At 37.0% G+C, this 15,437-nt stretch overlaps 1 protein-coding gene across 1 annotated transcript in view; it reads right to left on the reverse strand.

Moving 5' to 3' along the window:
- EPHA6 (EPH receptor A6) overlaps positions 1 to 15,437 on the reverse strand; it is a 1,262,645-nt gene that overhangs the window by 962,894 nt on the left and 284,314 nt on the right. Inside the window, exon 3 of the mRNA XM_019525724.1 lies at positions 9,204 to 9,867. Within this exon, the coding sequence (XP_019381269.1) occupies positions 9,204 to 9,867 (664 nt within the window). The remainder of the gene's footprint in view (positions 1 to 9,203; positions 9,868 to 15,437) is intronic.

Consider the following 15,437-nt stretch of genomic DNA (forward strand, 5'->3'; position numbering starts at 1 on the left):
GCAGGCACATAGTAAAAAAATGTGTCTGTTCTTCAAGCAGCCTGCACTAACATTTAGTAATTTGAAGTAATTTCCAAGTAAATATTAAAAATAATTTGATTTCTTAATTTTACAAAAAAACCAGAGTGTCGCTGTTCAGGATTTAAGAATTATGCACTAAATCACAATTATTAAGTATTAGCAATTTGAGAGTCCTAAGTATTCATTTGAGGCTAAGTATTAACAGTCAGATTTCCTGACAAGAGATCTACATGCAGGAAGATGTGGCACAGCAGCAGAAAGACTCCACTGCAAGTAATGTAGCAACCTGGCTCCAACTGCACCAGTAGCTACTGTACCTCTCCCATTCGATAACAGAGGAGGAACAGCTAATGGAGCAATGCAGTCATCTATTGAGTTGTCCCTCCTGCACTTGAAAAATTGTGCTATTTAATTGTGTGATCTATTCACTTCTGCACTAGAAAAATCGTGCTCAATTTGTAAAAAGATACAGTCCTTACATATGCTTCTCCAGCATCCTAATTCCCAATTACGTGCAATGGAGTATATAGCTTCAGTACAAGGAGTTGGCTACTTTGGGGGTAGGTGGACAGGAAAACATTTCTGCATACATACATACAAACACACACCTACAACTTCACGCTTCTCTACTTGAAGCTTTCATTTACCTTTTTTGCACAGTAGTTTGCATGCAAAATCTTTCCTTATTCTCCACTACGTATTTTCCTACATTCTATGTGAGGCATAAAAGTGAACTGTCTTACATGAAGTAAATAAACACTAAGGCTAGGGACAGGAATTACACATAAAATGGTATAAGTTATTGGAAACCAGTTCAAATCTATAACACAACAGCGCACATAAAGTTTTTTCGAAGTGGCTGAAACCAACTTAAGATAAACCTGGATAGATGTGGTGGTATCAGACTTCATTGATTTAGGTTAAATCATTTTAATGAACTTCTGTCCCAGATGCCCTCCAGCTTCAAATTAACTCATAGTCTCCCAGCATCCCAGGATGCTTTGCAATTCCCCTGCAACCTCCCCCCTGCCTCTTGTTCGGTAGGCAGGCTAGCCCTGGCCCAAGAAGGACTGCAAGGCTAGCCAAGCAGGAAGGCATGCTCTAGCACTCCCTGGCTTCTGGCCTGGGCCACTGCAGGCTCGTGGCTGCATTTCCAGAATGAAAAGTGTATGTCTGTTCACTTATCAGTTCAATCTATGCAGCTTTGACTAACCTGTGAAGACTAAATTAATTCAGCCTCAGGCTTTTTGACTGTCTTTACTTAGCCTAGCAGAAATGTGAGAAGACATAGTTTCTTTTTTGGATACAAGAGCACATTCTGTTCTGTTGTCAGCACATTTTACTTCCCTTATGTCAGCAGATAGATAAGTAAAGCAGGATTGCATCACAGAATTTTGTTTTGTTTAATATCTTGGCACTGAGCAGGTTGAAAGCTGCCATATCATAACTCACTAGGTTTTGAAAGAGTGTTCCTAATAGGAAAGAGATGATTTCTTGTTCAATATACCTTCAGAGTTTAAATAATTTCTAAATAAATCACAGGAAATAATGACCAATAAAAGACTACCAGGATGCAACTCCCGCTGCTCTAACATACATACAACATAAAGTTGTTTGCTTTATTGCAAAATTTCAGTAAACTCTCTACATTACTATTTGACATATACTGTTTAACTAACTCTACTTCGAATTGTTTGATCTCCACTTCTTCCAGTTAACTTCACTGGAATGTTTTAACTTATCTCAATTTAGTATATCAATCAATGCTCCTTAGCTCACCTTTGAACAATTTTTTTCCAACTGCTATAGAATATTAATTACTTTGTTCTTTTAAGTATATTCCTTAAGAACAAGCAATGTTAAAAAGAAATAATTGCTGCATGCATTTTGATTGATCCTCAATTGCTAATAGAGGTATAAACAGTAACTTGCTAAATATAATTTAAATGAACTCCATAAATACTTATATCAGTAAGTTCAATTAAGTTTCACCAAACCGCTAAAGAATCAGCCTTTAGCTAACAATCATACCACTACTGATATATGTTTTCCACCAGATAATCTGCAGATGTTCCCTCCCTCCCCACAACAACTCCAAATTGGAATCAATACCATCATGTTTGGTCTCCATCAACAGCTAATGACAACTGTGCTCAACATTCATATGCTTGTACATAACACGTTGTTCAATAGATGTTTTACACATAATCAATGAATTTTCAATTATTATTGAAAGTCTAAACTGGTTGATTAGCTGCCAGTCAGTCTTGTGTTAGCTTTCCACCCAGACAATAGCTTAATGCATTTCAAAACCATATGAAATACATATCAAAGAGGTCACCTAATGTTGTCAGAGATATAAGTATCTGGGGGAGGAAGTGGTATGCAAAGGTATGAATAGTTTTGCCCTTGAATAGGATAAACAATAAGATGGGGAGATAATGGTAAGAATATAAGAGAACCCTTTTGAGGAAAGGAAAAACCAAGATACTTCGAGCCCAGCAGCAGGAAAGGACCCCAGCTAGGGAGACTGGTAAACTGTCTGGGAAAAACTTGCAGGATTACTAGCTGCTGGGAACACAAAGAGAACACCAGGAACTGCTTCAGTTTATAAGTAACAATTGAGAGGCAAATGCATCGTTGGGATAAAGTTGGTCAAAAAATATATTACCCACAAAAATCCTTACTTCACATAATTTCCTGGACCATCACAACACTACCGAACTAACAGCGGAAGTATTTTTGTTTTGTATTTCTGTCTCTGAACCTAACAAACCTTTGGCTTACGGTTTTCCTGTTTCATTTAATGAACCACTTTGAGCTTCTTTCCCTATAGTTGCCTAGTGATAAGCAATTTTAGGGTGGCTGACAGCAACAGGCATTCTGTTCTTCCAGGGAATAAAGGGAGACAGACCCTGGTGTCTGTTCCAGCATCCACATGCCTCTACTCTCGCAATGAAATCAGCTTCCTTAACATCATGCACCCTGATTTTGCGTGGTTATTTTTTATGGAAAATATAAAAGTAAATATGGTAGCTTACATATGGTACTAAGGAATTTCAATGTAGCCATTTTTAATCTCTTAGTTTTTCATTGAATATCCCCTTCTTGCTTTATTTTCATGAAAAGTGAATAGGATTATCTAAATGCTCTTCTCTATATTATTAGGTGTTTTACAGATTTCCGTCATATCCTCCTCTTTTTTCCTTTGTTGGTCATTGGAAGTCAACATGACTTATGTCCAGCCATCCAAGTTTACATCCTCCTACAGACTGCAACTGGTAATTAACTATTTGTTCCTAGTACTTATGTGTAAAGTGTAAATCTCAAAATGGTATAGGTTAAATTCGGCATAGTTTGCATTTTCTGTTCAAAGGAAACCCAGGAAATCCTTGGATGGACATTGGAACTCACAACTGATACGTATTGACAAAGTTGTCCTACACAGCAGCTGCCCACTCAGTGTTATGACCAGTTGTGACCTCCAGTACTTTCTCCAAATCGTCAGTAGTAAAACTATTCAGAAATGTTTAATGAACCCCAAAAATATGGACAAGGGTGATCATATAACCATTTGTTACTTGAAAAAGTACACATTGAAATTTCAGTTCAATTCATCAGAGATGGACAAGTGATCTACAAATTTAATTTAGAGAAGACTGCAATATGTACATGACACGAGAGCAATCCTGCACCAGTTGAAGTCAACAGCAAAAGTCTCATTGACTGCAAATGAGAATAGGATATGACCTTAACTCAGTAAAAAGAAAACTATTTCAGCAACATTTCTCCTACATATTCCAGCAACAGCATCCACATTTTCAATTTCAAATTTAATAAATATGGATATTCGTAAGTGGACTGTCAACTCCCTTGCTCAGAAGTATATTCACTCTAAATTGGCTCTGAAAAAAAATGTCAAAATGAAAAAAATGTCATTGGATTGTGACTACTGACAAAATTACTGACAGATGAACAAGTCCATGTAAATTTCCATATCTGAATCTGGCTACATTCACTTGAATCTATTACATGTTTTGGTTAGGCTGTTCCTAATAACTTTTCCAAAAGTACTATGAAATTGACATAATTTTTAACTTCCACTGCAGTCCACAGGATTTTGATGAGCAATAAGGCTGATCAGAGGCTTATTCATTAATGCTATGTGCATCTTCTTGCAGATTTCCAGCCTGTCATGGTGATGGTGGCATCATTTCTGCAGAAATATTCCATAAGTGAATGTTTGGTAGTTATAAGATGGTCTGTGAAAGGCTTATTACTCATCACTGACACATGAGTGGGGGACATTACTCAACCCTTGCCTATGTGTACACAAAAATCCAGTACAGAAAAATAAATGGAGACATAATGTATTAACATCATCTCTTTCCCAAATTGCCTTTGCTACCTAGTGGACAGTTCAACAGCGAGAACACTAATTATTTTTAGAAGTGTGACATTCACTTTATCTATGATAGGAAAAAAGAGACACTAATCACCTCCAGTTTGGGTGAGGTAACCAATTAAAATTGCCTTATCTGTCTTCTTCCGTAGACTCACTGTGTTACTGGGTACCCTATCAGGGGAATCAACAGTACAGCACCAAATATTTTAAAAGCTAAGAATATTGTATACAATATGATGGGGTGCAACTTTGAAAATGTTAAAGATGTTGCTTGGGAACAAAAAGAAAATGATTTTGGCAGGATCTGAAATTAGTAAGGCTCATATGCCTTCTAGGGTCATTCTGAGCACAAGAAAAAGAAACTGGTCTAGTTTTGGGCTTCCTTTGAGACAGCAGATTATAGAATAAGTGGGAAGTTTCAAATGTTGTGTTCATTTCTTATCACATAATAATAATCAAGTTAAGTCTTCATTTGTATGGGAAGCTCAAAAGGTTGCTGTTGGGGGAAAAAAAACATACCTCAACTAGCAGTGCCTCAAACAGACTGTCTCATGATTTTAGGGGGAATCTATACCAAACCAGATTGTGACTAATTCAGTTGACAATGAAAAGTATTCACATTTAAAAAAAAAACTATAGTCACAACTGGCATAAAAACAGATCTCTACTGGCAGCTTTAGGAAGTATAGATTCCATGCTGGAGTCAGTTCCAAGGGGAGGGAGGTGCAGTTGCACCCCACTATGATTCCTGTTCCACCTAAATTTTAAAACCAATTGCCTGTGGGGAGGGCAAAAAGACCAGGGGAAAGGTATTCACAGCCAGTGCCCGAGGAGTCAGTTGACTTCTTGACTTCCTGGCTCTTTTCATTATAACATACCTGATTCCAGCTAACCTCAGGGGCTAATGACCCTTTCTTCTTTTTAATTGTCTTGATGTTCTATTTATCAAGCTACCTTTCTTCTGCAGTTTCTGTTTCTGTTAGCCATTCCTGGTAATCTCTGTCTCCCCCATTTCACAGCCCTGCAGCCTGATTTTAGTCCTAGCTAAAAACCTTAACTCAGGTTTGGTAATATTAATTTAGATGAACATTAACTCAGGTGTGGGAATGATTGACAGTGAAAGTGTTAGATGCAATGTCAAGATGCTCAAGGGGGCTAGATTTCATTTTATAAATCTGAACAACAGATGCACATGTAACTATAATTACTACTGGACTAATAAAACAATGTCTTATTACTGTTTTTACCTAACTTACAAATTTAGTGTGTATGTATATAAAATCTACCAAATTAGTGCACATTCCAATAGTTATATTATATTCATGTTTGCTTTGATCTTAAATATTGAACAATATAGACATAGACCCTAGCATATTAATAAATGTTCTTGTTTGTTGGTTATTTTACCTAGAGAAAAGTGTGTGTTGTGATATATGTGGTGAAGTATCACACCATCTGCACCCCCTTTTCCAAAATCCTAGATCCTTCCATGACCCTTACAATGAGTTCCCAACATCAGCATTTAAACAGACACATGGGAGAATATGGGTCAGTACACATGCAATTTAATGGTTACTATTCATTTTTTAAAATATCTGGTGGGTATGAAACTGCTGCTTCTAAGGGCTAGAACCTGGAACCATCCTTTAAGATAACATTTACACACTGAAACAAAAAACTCTCATGTATTACAAGAAATACAAAGTTAGCCGGAGCAACATCAACCTTAAAAATACACTGCAAATAGAGAACTTGAGCGGAAGTAGGCACCTTTGAAAACAACTCTGAACAAGCTAAAAAGAAGAATTTACTAAGACAAGTTATTTTACAACATGACCTGTTTAAACATTTATCTACCATTCTCTGGGCAATTAACAAAAATACTCTAACTAACGTACCATAGGTTTTCTTATAGGCTTCCAGCTGGGAGATACTTATTCAGCAGCAGACTTAATCCTCTTAATGAATGAAGAGCTGTGATCATCATACAACAGGAAGGTTCATAATAGGGATGCCAAGCCAGTCAATTGACCAGTCAAATATTCCACAAAGCTAAGAATACCCTCTCTCAGGAACAGGCACACCTTGCCCTTCCTGAGCTTTCCCAGCCTCCTTTCCATTCCCACCATTAAGCCCTGTGAGGCTACAGGAATGGTGCTGAGAGAAGAACCAAAACCAGCAGCATAGAAAAGCTTCTCCTACTTGTCACCTGCGGTGAGTGCAGGCATCTCTAAAAGCAAGCAGAAAATGGTTGAAAGCGTTGGCTTGCTATCTGCTTAGCATGCCTGCATTTTAATAGCTATACAAAGGTAAAAATCACAGTTTTAGGTGTGTTTCATTTCTTTCTTCTTTTTTTCTTTTACATTTTGTAACCTTTCAGGCTGACCCTGACCCGGGCTTTGGGACAAAAGCCAAGGAAAAGAAGAACTGTTCAGTCTTGAATATCATTGACTTTTACTCCTACTTAACACAGATTGTAATAAAAAATAATTACAATGTTTTGGAATTGAATTTGATGTTTCACAATAACGGTTAAATAGACTTTTTTTGTAATTAACATATAATTAGACTGAAGATTAAAGACTCTCTTCACTGTTCTAATTAATAAATGTTTACAATAGTTGACCATTATCTGACAATATTTGACCAGTCAATAGACCAATTTTTTTTTGACCAGTAAAAGAACTCTTTTTAGATTTAGGGTTCAGAGCATTTGCTTAGAGTTCTACAGCATAACTTACATGTAGTAAAATTACTAGCCCTGGGATGATAGGCTCCAATGTAGAGGGACAACATGAGCGGAGATTGACAGTTTTTACTGCAAGCCTAACTGCCACTTCTGACACTACTACACAGGATATAACATCTGCCCTTTATGTCGCTGCTCATAGGAGGGACAAATTGACAAATGATGAATGCTTTTTGTTCATTCCACATGATTAATAGCTAACTCCATTACAGATAAAATGAAATCCCATGTGAAAAAAATACCTTGATATAGCCATTTCCACCCATAATGTTGCCAAAATGGTACTCTGGTGATGAATACATTTTAGAAGACGATAAATGGTGTCATCCGGAAAACAGTGGAGAGAGTCAGCTCCATTTTCTGATAGTAATACATGGATAATATTTTCCATGCACCATTGCTTATGTTTGTGGTCTACATACTATTTTTTCTATCTAAAGTTTCTGTACTGCTACCTATCACAGAATTGAGTACCAGCTACATAAAATATTCTGGCCTAGGCAAAGCCATTGTACAAGCTATGAACAAGTTATGAACTCCTTGGTTGTTCTTCTCTCTCCTCAGTACAAACCTGATTTCATGTGAGGGCAAGTGGTTTTACATGATGTTTCATTTTACAAACCACTACCAAAGAAAAGAGCTACAATGTTCACAAGTTACTGTTAAGCTATTAGAGAAAGAAGACAGCCTTAGCAAAAGACACTCTTGTACTATCTGACTACCTCTGAAGCTGACTACCATGTTAACTTTCTGGATATTCTGTGTATGAATAAATACAAATGCTTGATTTCACTAGTGTAAATAAATGGCACTTCTAGAGACTGGATGAAATTTCAGTATTGCAGGCACAGAGTCTGCAGATATGAGGGCAATTGCACAGGAAAAATTTAGCCAAAAAGACCTAGTTGATAGACACTAATACTGTTCAGGATGTCTTGTGTGTCTTGTAGTAGATGGATGGGCAACCATCATTGCTATGAACCTTCCTGTTGATAAAAATGACAGCTTAGTATCGTGAGTGCTGTAAGATGCATTGCTTACAGCAGACGTCTCTGACAGATACTGAGATCAATCTGTCAGTCCACGCACAAGGCTGAAATGCACCAGGATGACATGAACACATTTTTGAGTTTTAGGAAGGGCATGTCACTACTCCACATGAATTCAAAGCCTTACCAAAGATTAGTACCAAGGTTACAAGAATCTCATCAGCTTACCTATTTGCTCATGTACCAAACAATATCGAAGCTGAGGTTCTAGCTAATTAAGTTCAGCCATAATTAAATTCCAGTGATGTGACCTCTTTGATGAGTCCAATGCAAATAATATTACCATAGCATGGGATGAAGTGTGCTTTTACTCATGACAGATTATGCACCTTTGATTCAATTAGTTTAAATTACATCTCTATCTGCCTTCTAAATACACTAAATTATCTCAATAAAACATACTTTTTCTGTTCCTGCATCTGTGTTCACAGTTCTACCTCTGAATATCAGTTATAAGCAAGAAATGAAGTAATCTTCAAAAAGTTGTTAAGATACCATTCATCATCTTCCCTACTTTAGCAAGGCTCAATATTATACCTGTCCCATATATAGCAAGCACCCAGTGATATTCATACAAGTTTGCAAAGTAATCCGTCTATTAAATAGTGCTGGGAGTTCAGCAGCTAATTACACTGCATTTTTCAAAGCCAAAACAGGGGACTGATATTTGTTCCTTAAACAAACTGATTTAGTGCAAAATTGCATACCTGATTTATTGTGAAACACCAGGACTGAATATATGGCACAATTTAATAACATTACACCACAATAAGAGGAATTCCATATTCTGCATGGATAGAGCTGATTAAGGTGGTGTTTCTTAGAACTATTTTTTCTTCTAAACCAATGGCATCATAACTTAAAACATACATTTTGTTCATTTCCTTGAAAATTTGTAGGATGTACTTTCCACAGACAAATAAATTACTTGCAATGTAAGTAACTTGACATTTTTTTCCTGTTAATTCTGTTACCTTACCATGGCAGGAACCATCAACTTCCTCATATCCTACACTGCAGATACATCGTCCAAGAGGCACAAGCCAATCCCCATCTGCTCCACAGTAGAGTTTTGGAGTATCCCGTTCTTCAGCACTCTTCACACAGGAACCCCGTACTTCCACCAAAGAGGAAGAATCAACCCTTGGAATAGTATCAGGAAACATAGCCAAGTTACGAACTGTGAAAGGACACTTTTTGTAATAAACACGGACTGAGACCAGAGCAATGCATGCTCCAATGTCCTGAAAAGCAAGGTAAAATCCTTTCCTGTTTATTGGCCCAACCTCACGAACTTCTGTGTTGAGTTTAAGGATGCGGTCACCCAAGTCCATTTGGGTAAAACTCTCATCAGCTGCAATAGTATCAATTTTTGTGTACTGGCTTGGCTTGAATTTCACTCCATGGGACTCATCTGACTCCATGTAGTAGAGGTTAAAAGTTTCCTTGCAAGTTCCCAATACCCATGGAATGCTGTTGCAGTCCCTCAAAGTAAACTTCATTTCGACATAAATTTTCTGTGCTGCATCACGGGAGATCCAGTTTGTACGAAGCCAGTTGTTTTGGTTTGGTTCCATTACATTACATACCTGGTAAGTGTGAATGGGACGGTTGTGCTCATCCATTTCAGTAATTGCATCCCACTGAAAAGAAAATAATTTTTTTTGAAAAAAAACAGGAATCACACATTAACATATTTACAATCTTAATAGAGAGTTGGGAGATTTCTTTTTCTTGAAAGTCAGAGCAGAAATGTTATTAAATTATTAGTAAGATTACTACAGAAGAATCACATAGTTTGTAAGTGCCGTGTTGATAAAGAACAGAAATCTGAAAACTGTGTCAGTGAAATTATGTCTAATGGACTAGACTTCAACAGCAGATGAAACTGTATGTCTCAAAAACACACTCTGTATAGTCTTATAAACTTACTTTTCCCTGTATAAACCCACCCCCCTCAGACTTTCAGTAATTTTTTTGACATTCTTTAAATACCCTCATCACAAGGCTACTAAAACTATATTCAGTATTTATATGTGGTACTGATGAAAGATTAGCACTTTCCATATATTTAATTTGTAAGAGGTCTATATATATTGTGTAATACGTGATCAGTGATAAAGACTGCTGTTGGATAATATGAGAATTAGCATTTTCATGTAGGGCCTGTTCCACAACTTATGTTTACACAGTTTAATAAGAACTCATGTAATTTAACTTCTGGTTAAAATAACATCTCAGAGGGAGCAACAGTATGAGAGATGGTACCAGGTTACATATATGATTATTATTGTCAACTCTCTCATGACATTTGGAAGTGGGGGAGGAGCCTTCTTTTCCAGTTGAGATTCTCTGAGCAAAGAATGCCACTATATTAATCTACTGAACTGTCTGATTAGAATTTCAGTTATGCAACAACACTGACAACAAAAGATTTAAACACCATCCATGAAAGGCTTCTAAACTGCTTAAATTATTACAGAATCTACTGATTTAAGGAAATACTGATTTTCCAAAGATTTACATCAAACCACTCAAATTAATAAGAGGGACTTAGCATGTGGATATTTCTGTGTGTCTACCATAACTACAGCTACAGCACAAAGTTGTATGGCCTTTTAGATGTGCAATTCTAGAGACATGCTGATATACTAGTGATGGGAACATCTGTTTATAAATGTTACTCAAAATGCCAGAGTTCTTATCTTTAATGTTATACAGCACTACAATTTCTATTGTTTATCATTTTTGTAATGGATACAATTTTGAGCATGAAATTAATAAAAGTTATTTGCATGCAAATATGTTGATATGACCCTCCAAAAATTGAAAATGAAAAGTTTAAAACAATTAGGAGTGGAAGACTTCATACTGCATTTTGTCTCTCATCAGCATTCTCTAACTTTGTAATAACTTTGCTTAAATTATATAGATGACATTTTATGTTGTCATATTAGTTACATGATAAATGCTAAAGTCGAAATGTGCATTGAAATTAGAATCAATATGTAATTACAGATGCAATGACGGGATAAGAACCTTACAGTCATTAAAGTGGCATCATTCAAACATGAATTCATTCTGCTAGCACACACCAAAAACAGATTGCTTATTCCAACACATGAAAGTTCAGCTTCTTCCAATCTAGGTACCTATAGTTAAGCTCATAAATAAAATGGTTTGTTTTCATGCAGGTGCTGAACATACAAAATTCCTAATTATTTCAGTACTCTTAGGAAATTATACAGGTTTCCTTCACTTTATGTGGGTTCTGTATGTGCGAATTCACTCCTTTGCGATGACCTTTTTAATACCAAAAATTTGTTATATGTGAGGTAAATTCGCTCTTATGTGATTGGTGTGATGGAAGCTCACAGTCAGCTGCTTTCTGTGGTACATTGTGGGAGTGATGCACAGCAAAATACAGTCACCTGTGTGGATCTGTGCTCCTCACTCACTGCTTACAACGTGTGTTTCTGTAGTTGCCATCCCCATTATGGTAACGTTCACCACCACCCAGTGCTTGTGTGTACACTGTCTGCTGTTGGTGAATATCAAAATTGTCTGGTAAAAGTGGTAGAAATGGGTTTGGGGGTCAGTAGAGTCGAGGTCTTGGAACGTATCCCTATACGTTACATTGTAAAGTGGTTTCCTTTATGCAAATTCAAGTTATGCGCTGTTTTCCAGGAATACATGTACAGCATAAAGCAAGAGAAACCTGTACTTTGCTTAACAGCTTCTATGTTGCAAAAATCCAGACTGAGTCCAGTTTATAGCCCATTCACCATTTAGGAGGAAAAGGGCTTTTCTAATATGCCACTAAGTTATCATTCCCTAATGGCGAGGAAAAAAAGAATGCATCTAATGTACTCTTTTGCTATGGGGGTCAGGTAATAGAATCACTTAAGAGTTAAGCTTATCTTGCAGTTGGTGAAGCAGAGGATATGCCCACTTGGTGGAATCTGCAAGAAGTTGAGCACTTAGTTTTAGGCACATGCTTTTGCGCATGTAGCATGAACTGAACTAATGTAGCTGATGTTAAAATAGAGTGTAATAATAGTGCAATAAAACTATGTTAGTCTTATCCTGTAAGCAACTTGAAAACTCCATTTTGTCTCCTTCTGCTTGACATAGGTGAACAAACTCTGCATAGCTTTTATGTATGAGTGTGTGTAAAAGGGTCAATGGTAAGAGAATGGCATAGAGATGGGAAAAGAAGATTTAACTGTTTATGTAAGCAACAAGGCACCAAATGTAAGTTACCAGTCAGTAAACTAATTAATGGATGGCTGAAGAATCCCTTTTAGGCCTAGGGCACAAAGAAGATAATGAGGAGAAGTAATGCACCCATCCTGCCAGATGAGCAGCAAAAACACTCCAAAGCTAAAATAAGCTGAAGACAAAACTTCTTTGTCTTCAAAAAGAACAACCGCAAAAACAGAAGCTGGGTATGGAAAAACCCCAAAGCACTGAAACAAAGGATGCCAATCTGTATAAAAGAACACTTTGAAAATGCCAAGTTGGGTGAGTCTTTTTCTCTACTGCTGTTTCATCGGAGCACAGATGCATCTGTCCACCCTGCTCCAGCTGTTATCTTTAAATCTTCAGATCATCATCATCTACTCAATAAGCCTGGGCTAGACACACTGGGCTGATATTGAGCAACTGTTGCTGGTAACTATCTGGTGTATGTGTGGATGAAATGGTTGTTTTGTGTATGTGTATGCCTGTGTTAATGATGTGTATGATGATTTCTGTTAGTTTGTATGAATGGTGTGCCCAAACCTCTGTGTCTAACTTATGTGATCAATAAACGTGGCACCTTGCCTTATCCCCCTTCACAAAGTCTCGCTCATGATTTGAGCAATTGGCAATTTGAGTAACATGCATGCGCGCACACGCAAACTCTGGTAAGTGGAAGTGATAACTTTGAAGAGAGAAACCTAGGGAAGGAGAAGGGAAGAAAACCAAGAGAAAGATTCTCACAGTGTGTTTTTATATGTGTAAGAGCACACTAGTGTGAGAGATGCTAAAAATTTGCTCCCCCCAACCCTTTTTCTAAACAGAGATAAAAAAAAAAAACCTAATGCCTCAAAAGGATTTTTGAACAGAGGAACAGTGAAATACTCTTGCTGCAGGGAAAGAAAAAAACTCATATTAAAATATCCTTCTCCTATTGTAATATTTTCTTCAGAACTATTTAAATTTGAGCTTAGAAAATTGGAGCCCAGAATTCTGCTGTTACTCATGTAGCTAATACCATAAATCTTTTTTCCCCCTACAGGAAAGCAAGGGCTCTGTATTTAAATGATAACTGGTTTCAAAGAACAAAATGAGAAGGATTTATTATATATAGATGATTTTACTTTTCACTCAAGGCAGCCGTAGAACTGAAGATCCAAAAGGTATTGAACAACAATAACAACAACAACAACCCATAATGCGGGAGACAAACATATCTTTTAAAATGATCCACTAATTTGGCTTCAGATGCTGAATTTGGAAATACACTGTATTTGAATATCTATATGTTCAATATCTCTCTACTTGTGCATGCCTTACAATGAAAAGTGGCCTCTCCAGAACAACTATAAAATGAACAACAAAATGTGAATTTGAAGTAATCTCTGGAAGAATATGTTGATTCTGAGTTAAATCCTTATGTCCTGTTTTTTTTCCTTCTTTACAAAATTAATGTATTGAGGCTGGCCAAGTTTTTCCAGCCCTGGGAGCTGCACCCTGAATCTGTACACATGTTCGTTTAGATGGGGTACAGTTAGCCCAATATATGTAATGTACCTCCTTACATGAACTAGGTTAGATCAGGCTGGCCATTTTCCCCTAATCTAAACTCTCCAAACTTTAGCTAATCAGAACAAAAAAAAGTTGATGTGAGATGACTACATCTTACCCCCACCACAAACAAACAAAAAAATCCCTCAAAAACATGATGAACCAGAAATGTTATCAATAAATGCACTACTTTGAGAAATACTCTGATTAACAGGAACATACAAATTTTCTGAGGTAATAACAATGAAATGGAAACCTGGGAAAACAGAATTAGTAGCCATACTTCTAAAGGAACAAGAAAGTAATGCCACTGAAAAGGTCATGAGTAAAATTTGGAGTTTAGAAGAGCTTATATTTAAAGATTTTATTTATAAAAGTGAAAAACAAAATATTTAATTAAGCCATGGAACAAGCAACGAAAATTTTATTTAGGCAAATTCTCAGATGTTTTCATATCTCTAAAAGCTTCTATACAACAATCTTGTTTCATTTTAAGACTTCACTAATATTTAACAGCTGCATAGACAACACTAAAGGGCATAGAACAAAAAACCTCTCATAGAATTATTAATTGCAATTCAGTAGTTGCTACTGATTAAGGCTTTAATTCACACCATCATTAAAAAAGATTATACTTCATGTTATATTATTTTTCAAACACCTAGAACTTTCTGCTAGAAGAATTATTTATGAATATCACAATAAACAAAGGGAGAATATTGAGCCAGTCCCAGGACAGACTCAGAAGGCATGACTCCTCAAATTTTAGAACTATACTTGTTTAAACTAGGTATGAATGTGGACCTTTACTTATTTTGAAAACTGGATCAATGTATTGTTGTTCCTCTGCGGACCTGGTCTTCTGCAAGGCTTTCTAGAAGGCCAGCTTATGCTGCTGAAGAGTCTAGTAAAACTGTTTATTTATACAGCTCACACATTATCTACACTATTTACTCATTACTCATAAAGCATAACTACTCAAGACCCACAGACACAACTCTAGAAACACTAGCTTAGTCACTGTGAACCAGCAAGAACATTTGTCTGTCGTACTGTCCTCCCCACCATCATAAGGCCTTCCTCTCTTGGGTGACTTATTACCAGGGATCCTGGTTTCGCCTGATTAAAAAAAAAATAAATAAATTCTCTGCTAAAAATCCCCAAACCCATAGTTAAAATTCAAGGCCCCACAACCATTTTCATTGCCCTCCACTGGACTCTTTCCAACGTTTCCACATCCTTTCTGCAGCGGGAGGCCCACACCTGGACACAGGACCCCCCAGTGCTGAATAGAGGGGAAGAATCACTGCCCTCCATCTGCTGGCACCGCTCCCACCAATGCAGCCCAGGACACCAGTACCCTTCTTGGCACCGAGGACGCACTGCTGGATCCTGTTCAGCTTCTTGTCTCCTGTCCCCC

Source organism: Gavialis gangeticus, unplaced genomic scaffold, assembly GCF_001723915.1.
Source record: "Gavialis gangeticus isolate Ggan-Ray unplaced genomic scaffold, GavGan_comp1, whole genome shotgun sequence".
Taxonomy (NCBI): Eukaryota; Metazoa; Chordata; order Crocodylia; family Gavialidae; genus Gavialis; species Gavialis gangeticus.